General features: G+C 45.1%; 2 protein-coding genes across 4 annotated transcripts in view; both read left to right on the top strand.

The window, feature by feature from the left end:
• PIK3C2A (phosphatidylinositol-4-phosphate 3-kinase catalytic subunit type 2 alpha) overlaps positions 1-3203 on the top strand; it is a 54318-nt gene extending 51115 nt beyond the window's left edge. For all 3 annotated transcript variants that reach the window (XM_076344084.1, XM_076344085.1, XM_076344083.1), the window contains exon 33: positions 80-3203. In XM_076344084.1, the coding sequence (XP_076200199.1) occupies positions 80-262 (183 nt within the window). In that variant the 3' untranslated portion in view covers positions 263-3203. The remainder of the gene's footprint in view (positions 1-79) is intronic.
• Positions 3204-3490: 287 nt separating this feature from the next.
• On the top strand, positions 3491-8250 carry RPS13 (ribosomal protein S13). The gene is made up of 6 exons (XM_076344082.1): positions 3491-3575; positions 4035-4083; positions 5618-5696; positions 6614-6783; positions 7155-7255; positions 7925-8250. The coding sequence occupies exons 1-6, from the start codon at positions 3553-3555 to the stop codon at positions 7956-7958; spliced, it is 456 nt and encodes a 151-aa protein (XP_076200197.1). The 5' UTR covers positions 3491-3552; the 3' UTR covers positions 7959-8250.
• Positions 8251-24491: the final 16241 nt, after the last annotated feature.

Genomic DNA, 24491 nt, shown 5'->3' with positions numbered 1-24491 from the left:
TAAGACATCTATCAGTGGCTAGACAATCTGTGTAACTTCATTTGGATAACCAAAAAATTCTTGACTTCTTACCTTCTAGCTTGTGTACAGTGGATATAGCATGGAGACTCTGAAACAGAGAGAACTTCAGTTAAGTGTGCTCAGTGCAGAGTCGTTACGTGAGAACTTTTTCTTGGGTGGAATTACACTCTCACTAAAGGACTTCAACTTGAGCAAGGAGACTGTTAACTGGTATCGACTAACTGCTGTACCCTATCTGTGAACTTATTTCTACACCTGAGTAAGACCAGAACAATTGTATTCACTTGTGCTTTGTGCATCTTCCTACTTGAAGATAACTTGTACATCTTAAAATAAGAGACTCTGCATTTCAACAGATATGTTGGACCAATGTTTGTGTAGCCTAATTTGGAGGATTTCTAGAAAACCTGGGTTACGCTTATGCGATGTTATCAAAGCATCACTATAAATGTTTTAAGAGTTGCGGGTAAAGGAAGGGGTTTTTAAACCATCCATGCAAGTGAAATGAACAGTTTGACCATGCTAGTTGCTTAAACCATAACTTAATCATTAGGCCTGTGGATATAGTGCATTTTTGCTTTTAATTTTTGTTGCCTGTGTTGTGTCATCCATGGCATGATGCTGGAGAACATCAAAGAAATGACATTTTTAGGATTACATTCCCACTACTAACTAGACATCACAGAAGCAGTGATGGGTAAAACTTTGGTGGTTTCACACACACCTGTAGAAATGAAGGTTGAAGGTCTGGAAAAATTCCTTAGCGTTGCATTTAATCCCAGATTCATGCTTCTCTAAGACTTATTGGAGTGAGTGCCAATAATGGAAGTTGTAAATAATGGTGCCTTATAATTCAAATGCTTCTCTTTTACCTCATTTCTGGTATTTAAATATGTATACGTGTTAACTTTCAGCCCCTTTAAAAGGGGAAACGTTCTCATATTTGATAACTTGCAGGTCCTACTGGAAGTCTTTTCCTGAGATGTGTTCTTTACAAATAATATCACTTATCCTGATCTTCATGGTTAGTGCAACTTATGTAAATTTTTTCTACCCCATTGTCTACCCATGATCTCCAAAAACTGAATGAAGACTGGATGAATGTGGCGCCATAGGAAATGTGCCCAGCTTCTCAGTGTTTTCAAATGTCTTAATTTCTAGACCTTTTAAATACTACAGTGATTAAATGTGGAACAGATTCAAACACTAAATCCAAAGTGGCATTTGCACCTAAATTACTTACCTGTACCTCATATGGTCTCTAGTTAAAAAGCACAACTGCTGGATGAATTGTAGGCCAAAATGAGTTGCATTAACAGAGCTTTGAGAGAGGAACTTGCTCACTTCTTTTAACAGTTCACAGCAACACTGTTTCTCATTCCCAGTAAGAATTAATACTTAATTCCAAGAAACACTAGATTTGAACTATATTGTGACAGTGGAGTACAAATGTGACTTACTGTCTCCCGTTAATACCCCTGGTTGGTTAATTAGGTGTTTCTGCACTACAGGCATAGCCTTTTTATTCACCTTACTTAGTGCTTAGGATGGTCATGTTCTGTCTAAACACAGCTATAGGGTAAAGTTGCGCACTTTTCTTTAGTACTAAATCTTGAAGCAAAACAGACTATCACCACTGACTATGACTAGAACGAAATTGTAAAGTAAAATATGCAACTATGAAGACACAATATGGGGAAAGCCTTCTCTACACCCAACACTAAAAACCTATTTCATAATCTGATTTTTCCTTCCCCTGCTACTGACCAATCTCCCTTCAATACAGGAGAGAGAAGTAAACTTGAATATCCTGGTGCCTAAAATATTCATGGTCCAATTTCCTAGGAATTATTACAATTAAAAACTTAAGAATATCTTGAATGTTAGAAACTGGGTTGATACTAATGGGCGCTAACAAATCCCAGTTTTATTAGGCATCTTCTGTGTCTTTTTCATGTAGTATATAGCATGTAAATAATAAACTATATAACTAACTAGATATATTTCCTGCTCACTTGATGCTTTTGAGACTTACTCCATTCCATCATTAGAATCACAAGTCACTTAAAACACAGGAAAGTAGACTACTGTTTTTGTGAAACGTTCCATTGTGAAATAAAATGAAAGCAATATGTACTGCCTTTTTTGCAGTTTGCTATTAAAGCACAGTATCTTACAGCACAAAATACAAATAAACTAAAATCATTTAAAAAATGATTTGCAGTTTTAACAGTTGTCTGGACTCTGGGGAAAAAAAAAAAGTATAGTACTGTATTATTGTTAGCACTTGTCCTGACTTCTGATTTAATCTTCTTCATAGCTTAACTCATTTTGTGCCTTTCCCTTCCTTTTCAAACTAGCCACTGGCTGAAGCTTTTTATGGTCATGGTTTTTTATTTTGTCTATGGGATCTGGCCTTGGCCTCTCCTCACATGTAGAGGAACAGCACCAAGCTTGCACCTCTTTGCACTATTCTCAATTAAGAAAAAAGTGATTATGGCAATAAGACTTTAATGTACTGCGTACAAAAAAAAAAAAGTGAAAGAGAAAGATATTCGATTGGGGTGGAGTTGACCAGTACATGAAGTAGCTTGAAAACATAGTTTTAACAGCTTTTTATATCTTGTTTAATGAGAAGAAAAAAAATCTTTTATGCATTGTATGACCTGCAGCCAGAAATACAATTGTCTGTACAGACCTTGTTTTGGTATGTCAGAGTAACAGCTTGCGTTTGACCTCTTCCTTTTCTTTATTAACCTAGAACTTTGCACTGAACTTTTTATTACTGCCTTTTTACGATCTGCAGCTACCTCTCTCTGGAAGCACGTGCGATCGTTGACAGAAGCTCTTTTCTCTATTTTTACGACTAGGGTTGTGTAGAAAGCCCCCTCCCCTGCCTTACCGCCAGGGCTCTTCCTCGGGCTCGCCGCCTTCCCCTCCCTTGCGCTCCGTACTCGGGCACCGTGACTGGGACGGCGCTATCGGTGGTGGAAGTCAGTGAGAGCAAATACTTTGCCTCCCCTTGTCTATATAGCTGTAAGAACCAAATACGTTAATTAAACGAGCTCGTTAATAAAGATGTACGATATTGCCCTCCGTCGTGCCCGTACTGAACGGGTTAAATGTGACTCCGTAACTGTCCTGTAAGTGCATTAAACGCTGTTCTGGGGGAAAAAAAAAAGTGTGCTAGTCTTCCCTCTCCGTTGGGGCTGGGGGGGGGGGTGGTGGTGGGGGGGGGGGGGTGGTGTCGCCGCCGGTTACCGCCCTCACGGCGGGGGCCGGACCCAGCGCTGCCCCCGCGCCGCCTCACCCCTCCAGCCGCTCGCCCACGGCCCGCCGCGCGCCCGGGGCGCGGGAGCGCGGTGCGAGCCGGGCCTTCGGGTGGTGGCGTGCGCGGCGCAGCCCCAGCGCCGCTGATTGGCTGGCGGGCGGGCGCGGGGCGGGTCTAGGCGCGGGGACGCCCTTTCCTGCGGAAGTGGGGCGGGAAGGGCCGCTGCCTCGCGTCGCTCCTTCTTTTCTGCCGCCGCCATCATGGGTCGCATGCATGCTCCCGGGTAAGTGGCCGCGGCCGGGGCCGGGGTATGGGGCCGGCATGGGGCTGTTGCGGGTGCTAAAAGGACGCTATTGACGGGTGTGGGAGCAGAAAGGCTGCTAGGGGAGTAACGCGGCGTGTGTGGGGACCGGGGGGGCGGGCGGGCAGATTAGCGACTGTGGAGATATGGCGGCAGGGCGGGGAAAGGCTCGGGCTGGTGCTGAGGTGCGGGTTCCCTTGGCCGGCCCCGGGCAGGGGCGTGCTTGTGGTGCCCGGGCTCCTGTTCCCGGTGCTGTCCCGGCGCGGCCTGTACCGGTGGCGGCATTGCCTCCAGGCGAGGAGGGAGGCCGCAGGCCTCGGCCGTGCCGGCTGGATGCGGCCCTGCAGGAAACGCTTGTAGTAGGCTGCCTTGTTGGGGGGTTAGGGCGGCAGTCTAGCTTGTCCGGCTCCGCATAGCATGTGATCTGCTTCTTCCCCACAGAAAGGGCTTGTCCCAGTCAGCCTTGCCCTACAGACGCAGCGTGCCTACGGTAAGTAACTCCCCCGCCCCATGCGCACTTCGGCGGGCCCGGGCGGCTGCCTGGTGGCGTTCAGCGCGGGGTCCGGTTCCCGTAGTGCAGCTTAGCAGTGCCCAGGGAAAGAAACAAAACGAAGAGACTTGTAATATTTTGTATCGTCGTTTTTAAATTACGGCCTGATAAAATGCTACCTTAGCCGATGGTCTTCAGGATACTGAGAAAAAGCAAGCATCGTTTCCTGGCCAGATGATTTGTTGGGCAAAAAAAGTCTCTTTTTCTCTTTGTACCTTCCTTTATTTAAGTGCTACTTAAATTATTTTTAGTCTGTATGCTGATAATTCCTAGAGATTAAATTACTCTCTTCATGCTCGAGTTTGGTCTTTGCCATTGTGGAATAAACCGACTGTTTTCTAAACTATTTACAACAGTAATTTGCTGGTCAGAGCACTAATTTAAGTAACGTCAGTGTGCCCTTAGTTCATTCAGGGTACTTCCACTTAAAAGGCTTACCTGTCAGCTAAACAAGCAGCAGCTTAATCTGTCTTGCTTTGCAAGACTATCTCTTGTGGTATCTGTTGGCAGAAAGATCAATTTGTGGTGCATATGGAAAAGCATGTACTGAAAAACAGTTAAATGGAAACATGAAAGCACAAAGCATGAAAATAGAGAGATACAATTTAAAGTAAGATAACGCGAAGCTGCTTGAAGTACTGCTGATGGTTAAACAGTTTAATAATGATTAGGATGCTCAAATGCTATACTTGTTTTAAAAAAACTTGTGGGTTTTTTGCTTAGTTTTAGTTGTATTCTGTTTTGAATTGTCATCTATAGAGCAATTCCAAATACATTTTTCTCTGTGCTGTTCTATTTCATAATGTTACAGTATTAAAAAGGGAAAAAAAATTAGGAGCTTTTGTAGCTTGTTGAAAGAGCGAGGACTACCTAGCTTGTTGGTGTTGTCTTCCCCCTAATAATCACGGAAGTAACGGCTCTGTCAGCACAGATTAACATAGAAGTAATAGAAGAGGCACAGTCCTATCTGAGTAGATCCATTTGTTTCATTTTTTGATTAATTTGTGTACTTAAAGTCCAATTTTCACTAATCTCTGTAGGTGCTTTACTAAGAGATGGCTAAATTATTCTCAATTTTGCATTTCTGTCAAAGGCCCTATCAAAGAGTTCCTTCCCAATGGCAGTGATGTTTTTCCTCTGTAAATTTGTATTCGTGCTTCCGGTGTGGCAGTTAAAGTAAACTGATGATAAAGCAGCTGGTTGGAGGCTATATGGGGTGTTTTAAACAGAGACTTTCTTACTTCACCTCTGTCTTCCCCCACCATATATCACTAACACGATAGGTTCATAATATGTAAAAAAGTGTCTATATCATTAGAAGTACAATTTCAATTCTTGATTGTTTTTTCAAGCATTACAAAGCATCTATTTCTACCATTTATAAAAACCTTTCATATAGCTAGCCTATGCCTCTGTATTAAGCAGTGCTCATGGGTGTTGGGGTTTTTTTTGTTTTTTTTCTAATTTTCTTTAGTGGCTGAAACTTACTTCTGATGATGTAAAGGAACAGATCTACAAGCTGGCTAAAAAAGGCCTGACTCCATCACAAATTGGTAAGGTTTATTAATAACTCCTAAATGGAGACAAAACACATTTTTCTGACTGTAATAATGTAATTATTCCTTCAACTGATGTTAAATAACATGCTGAGAAAATACAGGTTTTCTGATGTACCTATGTAGTCACGGTGTGGGCATCATTAAAAATGTAATAGATCTCATTCTTGCAAGAAGCATATTTGGTGAAATAGTTGAGTATTTTTTTTCAAGCAGAAAATGTGAAGCATCTGTTTCATCTTATAACCTGTCCTTAGGAACGGCCAGTAGCAGATGTTACAGGGAAGTTTAGACTGCCCAGTTTCCTGGAGGAAAACTTGACATCTCATCTCAAATATCGGCAGCCCTGTGTTTAGGAGCTTACTGAGCCAGGCACTGTAGCTACATGATAGACCAGTTCTCAGTAGTCTGGACCCCTCTCGAGCTCTGCTTAAGTGTGTGCATGCTACAACTTTATACGGTCACGAGCTATGCAGTGCAATTATGTGCTATGCAAATGATTTTTTGTTATTGTAATCCTGAGAGTATTAATGATCCCTATGGTACAGTACATTTTTTTTAGAGTAAAGATGTCTATGACATCTTTGTTAACCATAGAGAAAAGGGTGATTGAATACCTAGCTTTAATGAGTCCCGTTGAAAATTTCCCAATAATATTGTAGCACTTAATGTGTTACCTGCCTAAATGTGATGGGCGGGTTAGTTGTCTGTTAAGTGTTATCTGGTAAAGTGTTTCAGCTTCTGTAAGTTGAATTTTGCTCGCTCGTCTACTATTTGTTCACAGTTTCCATCAGAAAGTTTTTTAATTTAGAGAAGACCTTTTTTTGGATAGCTTGTAACTGTAAGGTTGGTTTCGCAGGATTTGTTTGTGTAAGGTTTTTCTTTTCAGCGTGAGATGTAAATGTTTGTTTCAGGTGTGATCCTGAGGGATTCCCATGGTGTTGCCCAGGTTCGCTTTGTTACTGGCAACAAAATTTTGAGAATCCTTAAATCGAAGGGACTGGCCCCAGACCTTCCAGAGGATCTTTATCACTTGATTAAGAAAGCTGTTGCTGTTCGGAAACATCTTGAGAGAAACAGAAAGGTGAGTGCTAATTTAAGTAGATAACTCTCTCTGTTTTTTCAAATAATACAGCAGTTTATTTGCAACTTGACAAAGCAAAGACTCTTAGTGTACTTCCTGTTAGCCGCCCACTTTGAGGAAACTTAGGGGTTTGGGGAGGCGTTTTGATAAAGGAGAATGGTCTTTGCCTGTAAAAAGGATCTTAAAACCATTGCTTAAACCACATATTTCTGGCCCTGTTCTGATTTTACCGGATTCATCAGACTTCGGTAATGGGAATGTGGAGCTTGTAGCAGTAGCTGTGGATTTTTTACTTTATTAAAACTCATCTGCATTGTACATCGTTGAGAAGTGAAAGTAGTGCTTGCTTGTGATGTAGCTTTCTTTTCAAGGATAAAGATGCCAAGTTCCGCCTGATTCTGATTGAAAGCAGAATCCATAGGTTGGCTCGCTACTACAAAACTAAGAGAGTACTGCCGCCCAATTGGAAGTAGTAAGTCTTCTCTTACGTTACTATTTTCACCGAGGTCTTGTAGGTTTTGTAAACAACATGCTGGGGCTGTTATTCGAAGGGTGAAGAGTGCATTATGATCAGGTGTATAGGTAAACTAGGCAGCAAAGAATAGGTGTTTTCATAAATATTAACTGAAATTAATGGAACTTAGTGCTGGGTAAATGACTGTCACAACACTTGGAAAAAATAATTGTCTCAACAAGTGAAGTCACTACTAGATAATTTTTATAATACTTTATACAAACTGCAGTCTCTGTTCTCACTCGGATACTTTTATAGTTCATGTTACTTTAAAAATTTATTGAGAAATGGCTTAGCTGTGGCAAAAATGAAAGTAATTTGTAGTTTTTCTGTAGGAAAATTTAGCCAGCGTAGGAGGATTCCCATAGACATCAGGGTGAGCTCTTTTTCTGAAAAGACTCAAGTGCAACTAGCCAGGTTTTTGAATACATGGTCTTGTGCTGTTATCCTAGTATTTGTATTTTAAAAGGAAGGGTGAAATCTTTCTTTATGCCATAAAAAATTTTAAACGGGTGGTGATTAAGCTCACAACTGGTAGTTAAAGCTTTGAACTGAAGCAGTATTTTTGGCAACTAGTTTGAAAAACTGCCTTTGCAATTAATATTTCGCTCTCTTCTCTCTTTTTAGTGAATCATCGACAGCTTCTGCCCTGGTCGCATAAGAGCTGGCTATGACACTGAAAGAATAAATTTTCATGAACTAAGTTTCTGTTGTCTCTAAATGGTTGGTGTCTTATAAACTTCTGCCCCTTTCAGGAAGTTGCATGTAAATGGGCAGTTTTCAAGGTGAAGCAGATGTGTGGCCATGGTTTCTATATTGCTATCCTACCGTGTCAAAGCTGGGTAGCGGTCGTTGCTGTTCTAGACCAGCTGTATGGTTTGTGTCTGTGCTTAAACTGGATTTTTGATCTGATAGCCTCAAGTTAGTAAAGTGACCTAGTCATTCACAGCAAATGTGTTTTATTCATGTGGGGCCGTGCCTCTGTGTGTCCTGCAGGAAGAACTGGGGAAGAAAACAATGATGGAAGAATTGGAAATTTAGAAAATGCGGAAAGGATTAGGCAGAGGGGGAGGGCGGAACTGGAGAGGTTGGTGGAATCCTTGCAGGTAATGTGGATCTGCTCCTTGTGCAGAAAACTTCAGCAGACCTCGACCAGTTCCTGACAGTAACTGTTGCTGTCACTTGTAAGTAATTTTAAGAATGATCTTCGAGATTTGGGTAAATACAGACAACAGTTTAGCTCTCCTCAGATGTTAGGTCTTTACTGAGGTAGTTTTCCCTAAACCCAAAAGGCAGTGGCTGTTGCGTAGTCACTGTTGCTGAGGTTGTGCCTCCAGGTTCTAAATAGCTTTGATCTTAAGAGTCATCTTTCTGCTGGAGAAATGTGGGGAGCAGACTGAGCTTTTTCCTTTTTTAGGAGAAAATTATAAATGGAGTTATTCTGAGCTGTTGTGACTGTTGGTTCTAAGTCTTGGTGCATTACTTAACTTTTGCCATATTAAAAAGTTAAGTAAATTTAAACAAGCCCTAACATTTTTGTGAAGTGTAGTAGCTACTTTCTAGATCATAACCAGTGGAACCTGGTAACTTCTGGATTTAATTTTGCAGAAAGACAGGAGTCCTCTGCCCTGACTATGCAGCTAAATACAGACTTGTGAAGCTGAATATAAGACAATTTTAAAAGAAAAGCACTGCGTTCCAGTTGAACTCTAAAGTGCTACCTGTCTGGTCCATCTTAAAAGTTAAAATTACCAGCCTCCATATGCTGTCAGAATACTTGCTTTCGTTTTTGAAAGCTTCTGGTGATTACTTGCCAGGCTCTCACAATGATAATTAAGTGTTCTGGGCTGTAGATGCAATAAACCACTTTCATGATACAAAAAAAAAGTTGCTGTGCGTTTTTGGGGCTGGAGGTATTGCCAACTGAAAAGCACAAGGACACTTTTAAATACTCATTGTTCTGAAATAGCTAGGTGTAAATAATGAAAGTACCAGCAGATGGCACTTGGGAACATTAATGTTTTTAAAAAGTTCTATATTGCAAATAGTGCCACCTAGAGATCAAGTGTCAAGGCTGGTGGTCCAAGCCAGTGAACAGATGGTGTATTTAGAATTTTTTGTAATGGTACTAGAGACGTGGTGCCAACTGATACAGTGGTTTTGAGCACAGTCACATGCTCTTGTATTTCATGCTACTGGCATGTTTCGGTCTGAACGCAATCTGTACTGTGTCTTTTCCAGCACTAGTTTGCTAGGGGAGCTGAAAGCCGGCTGTGCTGTACTCGCGTGGCGTTTCACCCATCCAGTGGTGCTGAAAGCAGCTGACCTTGCCAGAAGAGGGAAGGGCAGGGGTTGTTGCAGCAACGGGGTCTGTCTCTCAGGAATGGAGGAGAGGGGAAGTACCATGTAAATGATTGACCTTGTGGTGTACTGTCAGGAATGAAATTAGCTGGGGAGAGATCCTGGGCTTGCAGTAAGGTCAGATCCAGGTGTTGAAGGTGCTCCTGAGGATAGAGCGAGCGAGCGGTACACCATACTTGCTGCCTGTAGAACTTGGCAATCTCATCGAAAAACAGTAATGGTATTGTGATTGTACTATTATGCCTGTATATTTCTACTACTTACATTGCTAAAGATTCTGTATTTCCTGTAAATCGTATAGGCTAGCTTAAGTAAGCTGTCCGTTCTCATTAAGATTGTCAGTCCCTTACCCCTTTGATTACCAGAGGTACACCGTCAGTCAAACTCATTTGCCCCAGGGCACGCAGGTTGTCTGCTCGGCAGCTGGTATGCCACAGGGCAGTGGGTGCCTGGCCAGGTGTGGGAACAGTGGAGCCAAGGCGCTGGCAGGGGTAAATCCTCCCGGGGGAGCAGACCCCTACCAAGCATGATACCGACCAACCCGTTTGGAGGACGCGGTCCTACAGTGTGTGTCTGAAGAGAGGAGTGTGGGACCAGGAGGAACGTGGTCCTGTGGAAGCATCAGGTAAGTTTACCGTTTAGGGCTGTGGTACAGGACGCTTCCTGGGTGAGAGTGAAACTCGGGGAGTCTCCTCCCCCATAGCTGAGCACCAGGACTGCTCCAGGCAGCTCAGGACCTGTGATCCAGCTGCCAGGTACAACACAGGTTGTGGCCGCCCAGGAGAGTTAGTGGAGGCTTTCCTGCTGCTCTGGGTAAAGCTACTATAACTTCCCTTAGCTGGAGAGATGCGATAATGGGAATAAATCCAGATCTGCAAATAGTTGCCCAAAATTAATTCTTTATATGAACCAGCACAAACCGTCTCTGTCCCATGGTTATCTCCAGCCACCACCCTGGCTTCCCTCTCCCCAGCAGCCTGGGGTGTTCTGCGGGCTTTGGGCCCCGCTGCCTTCTTGCTTTCTCCGGTCACAATGTCTCGTCTCTTTATGGTTTCTTTTGCCTTGGCTTAACCTTCAGAAGCTATGTTCCTGTTTCTGCCTCGTTCCCAGCAGCTGTTTCTGAATTTTCAGTGTTGCTCTTTTCCTCTTGCAGTACTTTTTGTTCTCCCAGCAGGTACAAATCTGAGCGATGGTTATTTTTTTTCCCTATCCCAATGTGAGCTTTTTCCTGTGCTGTGCCAGGGTACGCATCAGAAAGGAGCTTACAGCTTCCCCCACTTCCAGCTCTCTTGGCCCTGCTGGCGCAGCAAAGCCTGCCCTTCCCTCTTCAGAGGGGAGCAGCCACAGGGCCTCTGCCTCCACAGCCAGCCATGGAACATGGGGGCCCCCTCGGCAGCCATGCTGTGCTTTGCTTCTCCATACCAGGCTCGTTCACATGGCGAGTTTGGTTCACAAAAGCCTCCTACTAGACTTCAGCCCTTGCCAGCTTTGCAGCTCTTCCAGGGCTGTGGGGTGTGTGGCGGAGGCTGCTTCCCTTTGGCTGATAAACAACCAGTTTTGAAGTCTGGCTGCTGAGGCAGCCTTTCCTCTTGCAGAGCCCCTGGTGGCCGGGGTTGCCTGCCATTTTCTGGGAAGCTTTGTCGTAGGGTTGTTTTAGGAAGAACGATGATTCTTGCGGTCACTGCTGGGTTGCTGAGGGTGGTGAGGAGGGAACTGGTTTCCTTCAGGTCTGAAGCATCGGGTTCTCCATTGCACGTGGCACAGGGAGATGGCACAAGGGCATTCTTTGGGTTATAGGTTTTCTTTCTAATCCACCTGTTTTCTTAGGAGCATGAAGCTCTTCCTTTTCTCGCCTCCCTTTTGCCTTGGCCTGCACCTTTCCTGTTCTTTACACACACATGCACCCCGCCCTCCCGGCCCAAGTTTCTGTGCTTTAAGTGTTTGCCCTGAAACTTCTGGCTGTGTGTCTGAGTTCCTGTTAAGGAAATTTCCCCTTTTTTTTGTGAATCAGTCAAGCCAATTTTCTTCCATTCCTTTAGGTGATGCGAGTTTATCTTACCCTGATTTGAGTCAGCTAGGGCAACGTTCGAATGTATGAACACGACTTCATGTTTTTCTTCACTTCTGGAGTTCATCCTGGAATGGTAAGTCCAAGAAGGTGAGTCTTTATTCCTATGGTTAAATCAATAGGTGATTGATGCCATGTGCAGTTTCTACCTTCACTTTTAGGAGAGTTTGAGAGGTGACTGTTAAGTATGGGAAAGATTGAAGGGAGAGCTTTGATTCAGTCGTGTCCGGAGGACACTTTGAGTGCTAGGTATCTGTTCATTCTGAAGCATTTTGTGGTGTGTGACTGGTTCCCTCGTGGAGGCAAATAAACCATCTTTTACCTCTATGAGTTTTTCTAATCGACAATTTCTGTTTACAAGTACTTCTGTGAAAAATAAGAAACTTCTAGTAATTTATTTCAAGTAAGGAAACTTAAACACCAGTTACTCTGTTGATAAGTCATTACCACTGCTGGAAACCATGAACTTCTCTAGCTGAAAAGGGCGAAAAAATTCAACCGAGCTATAGTAATAATGATCAGAAAAGGCAAGAAATTGTTTGGGTTTATAAATGTACAGCTGCAAGTATATGCTCTTCTGCTTTTTCTGGAAAACAGCTTCTGAAGTGTGTTTTCAGTTGCATTTTCTGCCAGTAAGCTTTTTACAGTTTTCAACTCAAAATCATTGCATGCAAGTTAATCCCAAATAGCAAAATGTGAATGAGGCATGTATTCTGCTTTTTCTGAGCCAAGGTTTGTGTGTCACTTTCTTCCACTGTTTTCAGTGTCACTTACAGATCATGAAAAACAATGTAGTTAAAAAGCACTGCACGTGTTTCTCAGGACTCAAGGGCCGGTTTCTTTCCCCGTTCCCATTTAAATAAAGAGCAGTGGGGCCTACTGAATCCGCCAAAGACAGGTTTGGTACTCCCGTAGCTCTGGGATAGCTGGTGTTTCTGGCTTAGGCCAATGCTGCTTCACGTTCACGCAGTCGTTTTGTTTCCTTTTCAATGCCGGGATCAAACTCGTGAAAAATGTGCGCTGTTGCTGGGAAGTCCCTTCAATAACTCTGCATCATTTGCATGACAATATGTCGCCGTGCCCTGGTAACCTCCCTCTGCCAGCACATACCTTGGCAACAGGAAGCGGTTCAGCAATGTTCGCTGCACGAATGGGATGTCTGTGAATGTCCTGTTCTTGCCTCCCAAGGATTTCTGGAGATACTTGCAGCTGGATAAATAAAGGCTTCCCTCTTTCCTCTCCACCCTCTCCTGCTTTTGGGATAAATTTTACTTCTGGTTAGAAATCTATAACCCTTGTAGGGGACAGTGTTGCTGACTAGTGTGACTTCTTTCCTGTCACCACAGGATTTATTAAAGACCTAAACCAGCACAGATGCAGGAACTGGAGCTGAATCAATATAAAAGGTTAATGTTAGTGGCATAGCAATATGTATTGGATATGACGATAAACAGTAGCATTGTCCTACAGGGCTTGGTCACTAGAGAAGACGTAGTGGACGGTAATTTCTGGAGGCTTGCTCAGTGCTTAGGACAAAAGGGAGTACAGCCTGTTACAGCAGCCTGCGAGATTGAGATACTGTGTGGCAAGTAATTACGCTGGCTGTGCCTGAGGCAAGAGGTGTACCTACGTTAAAAGATCACCTGAGTCTTCTAGCGAGTGCTGGTTTTACAGCACCAATATTTTATTCCCTTTGAGGCTGCTCGCTCAAGACCCCTTTTCAGGTCAGAATTCTCCTTCTTCAGAGCCAGGAAGGGGCTTTCAAGTTTAGTGCAGCTGTCAGGGATCAATCTCTTTTACAGCTCCTTCAAGTTCTTTATGATGCAGATGAATAATTTCCGTAAATCCTGAGCCCTGTGTTATGCCAGAATGGGAAGAGGGTGGCTGGCGTTTTGAACTGTAGAAGCTCTTGACTGACTGGGTGAAATAACCAGTGACAGCCATTAAAGATTAATCAGGTTGAATGAACTTGGGAAGGATCCAAATCTCAGAGGATCAGTTCTGATGGCGAAGGCATTTGAGATTTGCAAGAAAGGGGGTGGAAACACCTCTCAGTATAATATGTGTTAGTGGACACGGGCACACCAAAAGCTGTTGTGAAATACAGGCTGTAAAAGAACTTGTTTCCTTGTGAAGTTTTTTCTGTTGGTTTTTTTTGTTGTTTTTATGGAAAAACTGTAACATCTTCCTTTTCCTTAAACTAAAGTCCATCCCATCTTGCCCAGCTCTGCCGGTCTTGGCAAAACTGGGACTATAAATTGATTAAATTTTCAGAAACTGCTGATGTAGTAATACCTATCTTTTGTATTGGGTATTCCATTTACAGCTCAAACTCGTGCTACAGATACCTCCTTAGACTTCACTTCAGTAGTTATTCCTGATAACTTTCTTCAGCAGTAGAATCAGGTGTGGATTCTCTTTTGTTTCAGTATTCTGCGATTAAGCCACACAGTATCTGGAAAGCAATACAAGAATTATATTTTAAAATAGTATTTAGCTAGTTTCAGTCAAGCTAGGATCTCAAAAACATACATGATTAACAAATAAAGCCCTTACTAAGAAATAACATTCCTGTGATGTGCAGGGAGGTGACTCAGTGTTTCAGTGGCCCCAAATTCCAAGTAGTATTACACTTGTGAGTGTTGTGTAATGACCTAGGAACAGACAGCTGCTTGAGAAAGTGTTTAGTTTTCTGGAATTCACCAAATGTGAGTATTGTAACTTTGATGATGCAGGAACCCCATTTCACTGATATCTAGCTCTTACATAGTACTTCTGACTCGTAAATCTCAGTGGTTTGTGTGAGAATAGACTATCCCCCACCCTTTCCAGGGAGATGGAGGCATAAAGCAGTGAAACAGCTTGCCTGGGGCAGTAGGACAGCTAGGCATGGAGCTCTGATGTCCTAAATCCCAGCCCCGTGTCCATAGGTAAAGCCTATGTTCCAGTGTTCTCTGGAAATTGTGTCTTCCCCTCTTAGCAAACATCAGTACCTTCTTGTCGTGGTTTAACCCCAGTTGGCAACTGAGCCCCACACAGCCGCTCGCTTGCCCTCACCCTGCCCCGGTGGGATGGGGGAGAGAAATCAGAAAAGCAAAAGTAAGAAAACTCATGGGTTGAGATAAGAACAATTTAATAATTGAAATAAAATAATAATAATAAATTGTAATGAAAAGGAAAACAACAAAAGAGGGGAACAAAACCCAGGAAAAACAAGTGATACAACCACTTACCACTCGCTGACCGACAGCCAGCCAGTCCCTGAGCAGCGGTCACGGCCCCCCGGCCAGCTCCCCCCCCCCTGTTTATATACCGAGCATGATGTCACATGGTATGGAATATCCCTGTGGCCAGTTGGGGTCAGCTGTGCTGGCTGTGCCCCCTCCCAGCTTCTTGTGCACCTGGCAGAGCATGGGAAGCTGAAAAGCCCTTGACTTAGTGTAAGCACTACTTAACACACTGATGTTTTAGTTGTTGCTGTCAACATTATTCTCATCCTAAATCCAAAACACAGCACTGTACCAGCTACTAGGAAGAAAATTAACTCTATCCCAGCTGAAACCAGGACACTTCTGCAGCTGTGTAAGAAAATTCTGAGGGTCACAAATTGGTCTAGTAAGAAATTCTATTTCAGATAAGGATTCCTGTCAGCCTTGCTTCTGGTCTGATCCAAAGATCAAACTAATAGGGTCGAATCTGAGCAGTTTAATGAAACAATGTTATTTAAGCAAAGCAATCACGTCCTGCTGCAGTGTTGTTTGGTATTAAACAGCAATTAGATTTGTCTCCCCAACAAAATTGAAAAGCTCGTCTGAAAGCAACTGTAATCGGAAATGTCATACTGCAGATACCGGTGACAGATATGGTTTAACAAAACACAGGCTTTGGCGTCAGTTCATCACAACGATGGATAATCCCGTGGCATAGAGCAGCTTAGCACTGTTTATGTAGCTTGCAGTTTAGGTTGAGAGTATTCCTTTCACTGTCGCATACACGCTCGTATTTTTCTTTTTCGCGCTGGTGTGCCACATGATCAACAACCATGTTAAACCGGACTGTTTTGCCCACATCACTTGCTCTGTAGTGAAGGTCAAGTGAAATGGCATTTGGGATGATGAACCTGAGGTTTACCCGATGGTACCTGCTGTAACAGCACACACATGGAACTCTAGTCTGAGCTTTTTGCAACGGCTCACTCTGGAAGCACAAGAAACTAAGCAGCAGTTTCAGAAAGCTGCAGTGGTAGTGGTGAGAGTTCTGCAAGAGTCAACACTGACAGTAAAGCAGATGTGCTGAAGTACTGATTAGGGGGGTGTTCACACAGGCTTTAGGGGTGTATGACTGGATTTGGTTCAGCTGCCTGCGTGGGAACTTTCACAAGAGATACTTTGTGGATTGCACAAAGCTCCATCTCCTGGACTCGTGCAAATCTGCAAGAATTTTTGCTTAAAAGACTAGAACATACTGCATGTGTGTCAGTCTTAAACTGCAGAACTTTTATTAGTCAGAATACCCTGAGTAATAAGCCTTCCTCCGTGCATCCTGACTTTTAATCCTTAAACATTTGAGTTAAAAAGATGTTAGCAGTGAAAGAAAGCAAGCCCTGTCAGCATCAGACTGCAGAGTAGGTACAAGCATCTGATGTGTGTAAAAGAGCTGGCCATCAGTATATTTTTTTCTTAATGTTACTTCTCATGTGAGCTGGGAGATAGTAGGAAATTCGCTCTTGCTGTGTATTTTTGACGGGAAGATACAGCCACTGTGAAGAAGCGTTAGATGTACTGTTGTCCTGGAGGTCTACAACATTAGCATCACTCCCCGTTTTTATGTCCACAAAAAAAGTGACAGACTGTGGGTTAGATTGTGCTGGGTATTTCAAGCAGTGGCTTTTTTGCTACTCCCTAGTCCCTGAGTACTCCTGCACTTATTAAAGTGCAGAGACTCATCAGGGAGTATGTTAAAGCGCCTGGAGTCCTGATGTGCATTATTTGGAGCTTTCTTTGCTTTGTGCCAGGCAGATAGCTGGGGTAGTCTGAGTGCTGTCTCTTCCGTCGCTTCCCTTCCAAGCCAACGTATCCTGGTGATCTGCTAAAGACGCCTCATTCCCAGGCTAAAAGTCTTTGTCAGAAGTAGTAGTGCCTGGCTCCACATTACCTCTCCCCAGAGGGCACAAAAGGTGGCTCATCTGTGTCCTGGTTTCGGCAGGGATAGAGTTAATTTCTTTTCTAGTAGCTGGTACAGTGTTTTGGATTTAGGATGAGAACAAAGTTGATAACGCACCGATGTTTTAGTTGTTGCTAGGTAATGCTTACACTAGCCAAGGACTTTTCAGCTTCCCATGTTCTACCGACTGAGAAGGCTGAAGGTGCACAAGAAGCTGGGAGGGGGCACAGCCAAACTGGCCAAAGGGACATTCCATACCATGTGACGTCATGCTCAGTACATAAACTGGGAAAAGCTGGCCGGGGGGGCCGCTGCTCGGGGACTGGCTGGGCATCGGTCGGCGGGTGGTGAGCAATTGTACTGTGCATCACTTGCTTTGTGTATTATTATTATCATATTATTATTATTATCATTTTATTTCAATTATTAAACTGTTTTTATCTCAACCCACGAGTTTTTCTAACTTGTGCTCTTCCAATTCTCTCCCCCATCCCACCGGGTGGGGGGGAGTGAGCGAGCGGCTGCGTGGTGCTTAGTTGCCGACTGAAGTTAAACCACGACAGTCCTTTTTGGCGCCCAACGTGGGGCTCGAAGGGTTTGAGATAATAACAGGTTAACCGGAGCGTATTAAAGAACTTATATCTGTTAGTAGTTGTGGGTCACAATGTTGGTTTCTCTGTTCTCAATATTGATTTGTATAATCTGCATCGCGCTTTTTTTCCTGCTGTACATGTTAAAGATTGGTGTTGGGTTTTGCAGTTTGCTGTGGTCTGCAGTGAATAGTGATGTCTCGCTTGTGAGGTTTGTTTTTAGAACATTGACCTTGACATTAGTGTGGTATGTAAATTTCGCAATGAAGCCGTTACTGTACCACGGAGATCATTTCGTGGAGACAACTAGCAATTGCAGTAACTTTTCTGAGAGTTTTTTTACGGAGGAAATACAGAATGGCAGGGTCACTACCTTCTTCTATAATGTTTCCTCCTTCATTACAGTAATTTTTCAGTATTTTGAACATCCTTGGGCAGTTAAGATACTTCTATTAATACTTCTTGGGAATACTGTTTCGGTTTTGTCTAAAGTTGGTAAGCAATTTAAGAATATCATCCAGAGATCTGCCCCAAGGCTGAATAATTATGAGTGGCAGGGTGTGTGGGACAAGATGGGCAAGTACCTAGGCCAATGGGCACCCCCAGTGTTTTGGAACTTCACCCCTGAGCAAGTGCAGAATCCTGAAAAGTTAGTGGAATATTTGGAAAAAGTATGCTGTCACCCTGGCAACTCCAGAAAGATGCAGCTCATTGCAACGTGCTGGGGCCTGGCCCATGCCTACCGAGCCCTGTTCAACACCATTCAGTGCCCTCAAAGGGAAGGGAAGGTCTCTGGCTCTGACAGTAAAACGACACGCACTGTGGCCACTCAGACCCCAGCGACATGCACTGCGGCCACTCCAATCCCGGCGACATGCACTGCAGCCACTCAGACCCCGGTGACATGCACTGCGGCCACTCAGACCCCAGTGACATGCACTGCGGCCACTCCAATCCCGGCGACATGCACTGCAGCCACTCAGACCCCGGCAACATGCACTGCGGTCACTCAGACCCCGGCAACAGGCCCTGCGGCCACTCAGACTCCGGTGACATGCACGTGCACTGCAGTCACTCAGACCCCGGCAACAGGCCCTGCGGCTACTCGGACTCCGGTGACATGCACTTGCACTGCGGCCACTCCAACCCCGGCGACATGCACTGCGACCACTCCAACCCCGGCAACAGGCCCTGTGGCTGAACCAAAGAACCAGCCTGTGCCGGTATCAGTCGCCCCTGTCCACAAGAAGAAATTTTGGAAGCGGAAGTCGGCTCGTTTAGTAAGGGAGGAAGAAGCTTCTTCTAAAAGGGAACCGGAGGAAGAACTGTACGAGTACCCTGGAGAAGGGCCATCACGAGAACGGGAGGAGGAGACCCGGCCGCTGATCGGGGAGGAGGAAGAGGAAGAACTCATAAACGAGGCAGTGACCACCCGATCTCTATCCCTGAGTGAGCTGCGAGATATACGAAAAGATTTCAGCCGTCGTCCAGGTGAGCATATTGTCACCTGGCTGCTCCGATGCTGGGATAATGGGGCCAGTAGCCTGGAATTAGAGGGTAGGGAAGCCAAGCAGCTGGGATCCCTTTCTAGGGAAGGGGGCATTGATAAAGCAATTGGAAAAGGGACACGTATCCTCAGCCTTTGGAGGCGACTCTTGTCAAGCGTGAAGGAAAGGTATCCCTTTAAGGAAGATGTCATATGTCGTCCAAGCAAGTGGGCCACCATGGAGAAGGGTATCCAGTTTCTGAGAGAATTAGCTGTGCTGGAGGTGATTTATGGTGACCTGAACAATAAACAACTATCCAAAGATCCAGACGAAGTCAAGTGCACACGACCCATGTGGCGGAAGTTTATAAGGAGCTCACCATCGTCATACGCCAATTCATTGGCAGTGATGACCTGGAAAGATGGAGAGGAACAAACAGTGGATGAATTGGCTAGTCAACTCCGGCAATACGAGGAAAGTCTTTCTTCCTCCATCGTCTCGGCTGTGGAGAAACTGTCCGAAAAACTGTCCCGGGAGATCCAGCAACTCAGAGAGGATAGGTCCTACTCCTCACCTGTACGGACCAGTATCTCGGCTATTAGAAGTAAGCGTTCTTTTGCTCAAGAGAGAGAATATAAAGGGTACACACCACGGGGCACCCTATGGTTTTATCTGCATGACCACGGAGAGGACATGAGGAAGTGGGATGGGAAACCTACCGCAGCCCTAGGGGCACGGGTACGCGAATTGCAAGGGAAAACAATCACAGAAAGAGGTTCTTCCAGGAAAATTGCTGCTCCAGTTTCCAGCGGGCAGTTCCCCAGAGAGAGTAGAAGGGCTGATCTTACTCTTGATCTTAATGAAGAAACTTCTGACCCGTACGTACAAGAAATGAGAAATGAGTACTGTGATGAGGATTAGAGGGGCCCTACCTCCAGCCAGGGGGAGGAAAGGGACAACCGGGTTTACTGGACTGTGTGGATTCGGTGGCCTGGCACGTCAGACCCACAGAAGTATAAGGCTCTGGTAGACACCGGTGCACAGTGTACCCTAATGCCATCAAGCTATATAGGGGCAGAACCCATCTGTATTTCTGGGGTGACGGGGGGATCCCAACAGCTAACTGTATTGGAAGCCGAAGTGAGTTTAACTGGGAACGGGTGGCAGAAACACCCCATTGTGACTGGCCCAGATGCTCCGTGCATCCTTGGCATAGACTACCTCAGGAGAGGGTATTTCAAGGACCCAAAAGGGTACCGGTGGGCTTTTGGTATAGCTGCCTTGGAGATGGAGGAAATTAAACAGCTGTCCACCTTGCCTGGTCTTTCGGAGGACCCCTCTGTTGTGGGGTTGCTGAAGGTCGAAGACCAACAAGTGCCAATTGCTACCACCACAGTGCACCGGCGGCAATATCGCACCAACCGAGACTCCCTGATTCCCATCCATAAGCTGATTCGTCGACTGGAGAGCCAAGGAGTGATCAGCAAGACCCGCTCACCCTTTAACAGTCCCATATGGCCAGTGCGGAAGTCTAATGGAGAGTGGAGACTAACAGTAGACTATCGTGGCCTAAATGAAGTCACGCCACCGCTGAGTGCCGCTGTGCCAGACATGCTAGAACTTCAATACGAACTGGAGTCAAAGGCAGCCAAGTGGTATGCCACAGTTGATATTGCTAATGCGTTTTTCTCAATCCCTTTGGCAGCAGAGTGCAGGCCACAGTTTGCTTTCACTTGGAGGGGCGTTCAGTACACCTGGAACCGACTGCCCCAGGGGTGGAAACACAGCCCTACCATTTGCCATGGACTAATCCAGACTGCACTAGAACAGGGTGGAGCTCCAGAACACCTGCAATACATTGATGATATCATCGTGTGGGGCAACACAGCAGGAGAAGTTTTTGAAAAAGGGAAGGAAATAGTCCAAATCCTGCTGAAGGCCGGTTTTGCCATAAAACAAAGTAAGGTCAAGGGACCTGCACAGGAGATCCAATTTTTAGGAATAAAATGGCAAGATGGACGTCGTCAGATCCCAATGGATGTGATCAACAAATAACAGCCATGTCTCCACCAACTAGCAAAAAGGAAACACAGGCTTTCTTAGGCGTCGTGGGTTTTTGGAGAATGCACATTCCAAATTACAGTCTGATTGTAAACCCGGCAGAAGAACGATTTCAAATGGGGCCCTGAGCAACGACAAGCTTTTGAACAAATTAAACAGGACATAGTTCATGCAGTAGCCCTGGGGCCAGTCCGGGCAGGGCAAGAGGTAAAAAATGTGCTCTATACCGCAGCCGGGGAGAACGGCCCTACCTGGAGCCTCTGGCAGAAAGCACCAGGGGAGACTCGAGGTCGACCCCTAGGGTTTTGGAGTCGGGGATACAGAGGATCCGAGGCCCGCTATACTCCAACTGAAAAAGAGATATTAGCAGCATATGAAGGGGTTCGAGCTGCTTCAGAAGTGATCGGCACTGAAGCACAGCTCCTCCTGGCACCACGACTGCCGGTGCTAGGCTGGATGTTCAGAGGGAGGGTCCCCTGTACACATCATGCAACTGATGCTACATGGAGTAAGTGGGTTGCACTGATCACACAACGGGCTCGAATAGGAAACCCCAGTCGCCCAGGAATCCTGGAAGTGATCATGGATTGGCCAGAGGGCAAAGATTTTGGAATATTGCCAGAGGAGGAGGTAACGCGTGCTGAAGAGGCCCCAATGTATAATGAACTACCAGAAAATGAGAAACAATATGCCCTGTTCACTGATGGGTCCTGTCGTCTTGTAGGAAAACATCGGAGGTGGAAAGCTGCTGTATGGAGTCCTATGCGACAAGTTGTAGAAACTGCTGAAGGAGAAGGTGAATCGAGCCAATTTGCAGAAGTAAAGGCCATCCAGCTGGCTTTAGACATTGCTGACCGAGAAAAGTGGCCAGTGCTCTATCTCTATACTGACTCATGGATGGTGGCAAATGCCCTGTGGGGGTGGCTGCAGCAATGGAAGCAGAGCAACTGGCAGCGCAGAGGCAAACCCATCTGGGCTGCCGCATTGTGGCAAGATATTGCTGCCCGGGTGAAGAACCTGGTTGTAAAAGTCCGTCACGTAGATGCTCACGTACCCAAGAGTCGGGCCACTGAAGAACATCAAAATAACCAGCAGGTGGATCAGGCTGCTAAGATTGAAGTGGCTCAGGTGGATCTGGACTGGCAACATAAGGGTGAATTATTTCTAGCTCGGTGGGCCCATGACACCTCAGGCCACCAAGGAAGAGATGCAACATATAGATGGGCTCGTAATCGAGAGGTGGACTTGACCATGGACACTATAGCCCAGGTTATCCATGAATGCGAAACATGCGCTGCAATCAAACAAGCCAAGCGGTTAAAGCCTTTTTGGTATGGAGGACGATGGTTGAAATATAAATATGGGGAGGCCTGGCAGATCGATTATATCACACTCCCACAAACCCGCCAAGGCAAGCGCCACGTGCTTACAATGGTGGAGGCAACCACCGGATGGCTGGAAACATATCCTGTGCCCCATGCCACCGCCCGGAACACTATCCTGGGCCTTGAAAAGCAAGTCCTATGGCGACATGGCACCCCAGAAAGAATTGAGTCAGACAATGGGACTCATTTCCGAAACAACCTCATAGACACCTGGGCCAAAGAGCACGGCATTGAGTGGGTGTATCACATCCCCTATCATGCACCAGCCTCTGGGAAAATTGAACGATACAATGGACTGTTAAAGACTACACTGAGAGCAATGGGTGGCGGGACGTTCAAACATTGGGATACGCATTTAGCAAAGGCCACCTGGTTAGTCAACACTCGGGGATCTGCCAATCGAGCAGGCCCTGCCCAGTCAGAACTTTTACGTACTGTAGATGGGAATAAAGTTCCTGTAGTGCACATAAAAAATATGCTGGGGAAGACAGTCTGGGTTATTCCTGCCTCAGGCAGAGGCAAACCCATCCATGGGATTGCTTTTGCTCAAGGACCTGGGTGCACTTGGTGGATAATGCGGGAGGATGGGGAAGTCCGATGTGTACCTCAAGGGGATTTGATTTTGGGTGAGAATAGCCAATGATCTGAATTATGTGATGTTAAGTACTAATTATAGTTATAATAGTTATACTAATAATACACAGATATACTAATAATACTAATAATATTATATGCCATACTAATGTTATTACAATAAGAATCACCCAGACTAATGAAGAATAACTTCAGTGAAACCAAGCAAAGCACAGTGATGATGGTACCAGAACTGACTTCAACATGGAACAATCCAACACCACATACCATCTCCATTTTTCCTGCCCTGAAAGATTATTATGACAGATGGAGCCCGAAGTCATGGACTAAATGAACTCACCGAACATTTTAGAGGGATGGCCCACAGACGAAGGGAATGATATCTCTGTGTGTGTGTATATATATATATATATATATAAAGGGGTGGTGATTAATGAAAATGTACTGGAAAATATGAGACTTGAGCATGACGCAGATGGTATAGAATAAGGGGTGGATATTGTCCTGGTTTCGGCAGGGATAGAGTTAATTTCTTTTCTAGTAGCTGGTACAGTGTTTTGGATTTAGGATGAGAACAAAGTTGATAACGCACCGATGTTTTAGTTGTTGCTAGGTAATGCTTACACTAGCCAAGGACTTTTCAGCTTCCCATGTTCTACCGACTGAGAAGGCTGAAGGTGCACAAGAAGCTGGGAGGGGGCACAGCCAAACTGGCCAAAGGGACATTCCATACCATGTGACGTCATGCTCAGTACATAAACTGGGGAAAGCTGGCCGGGGGGGCCGCTGCTCGGGGACTGGCTGGGCATCGGTCGGCGGGTGGTGAGCAATTGTACTGTGCATCACTTGCTTTGTGTATTATTATTATTATTATCATATTATTATTATTATCATTTTATTTCAATTATTAAACTGTTTTTATCTCAACCCACGAGTTTTTCTAACTTGTGCTCTTCCAATTCTCTCCCCCATCCCACCGGGTGGGGGGGAGTGAGCGAGCGGCTGCGTGGTGCTTAGTTGCCGACTGAAGTTAAACCACGACAATCTGATTACTGCACTTCCCATTTCTGGTGGGCACACACTGACCCCTGCATTGTTCATACAGCAGCGTCCTGTTTAAATGCAGTTTCACTTGCTGGAGTCCGTTCAAGATCCAAGTTAAGAGCCGGCTTAAACAGAAACCTTCCACCCATTCAAGTTGCAGGCATTTACTTCTCATTGCCAGGAAGTTTGCTCTGCTTTCAAACAAGAAACCGCTATCCATTTTGATGCAGGACACAACGAATTGCAGGCATCTCTCTCTATGGAGGAGGAAGGGGAAACAGATTTGCCTCGGTTTCCCAAGCAGGGGAATGGGCTGCTTTCCAGCTCTCTGCATCCAGGCTGGCTCCTAGTGATGGGAAACTGCCCCAGTTCCATGGCTTGAGAAGAGCCAAACCTCATACGTGTTGATGTAGGCTTCAACTTGCTCTAGGGGTGAAGATC

The sequence above is a fragment of the Aptenodytes patagonicus genome, chromosome 7 (assembly GCF_965638725.1).
Source record: "Aptenodytes patagonicus chromosome 7, bAptPat1.pri.cur, whole genome shotgun sequence".
Classification (NCBI taxonomy): Eukaryota; Metazoa; Chordata; class Aves; order Sphenisciformes; family Spheniscidae; genus Aptenodytes; species Aptenodytes patagonicus.
Note: the sequence above shows the minus strand (reverse complement) of the source record. Positions and strands in the feature narration are given on the sequence as shown.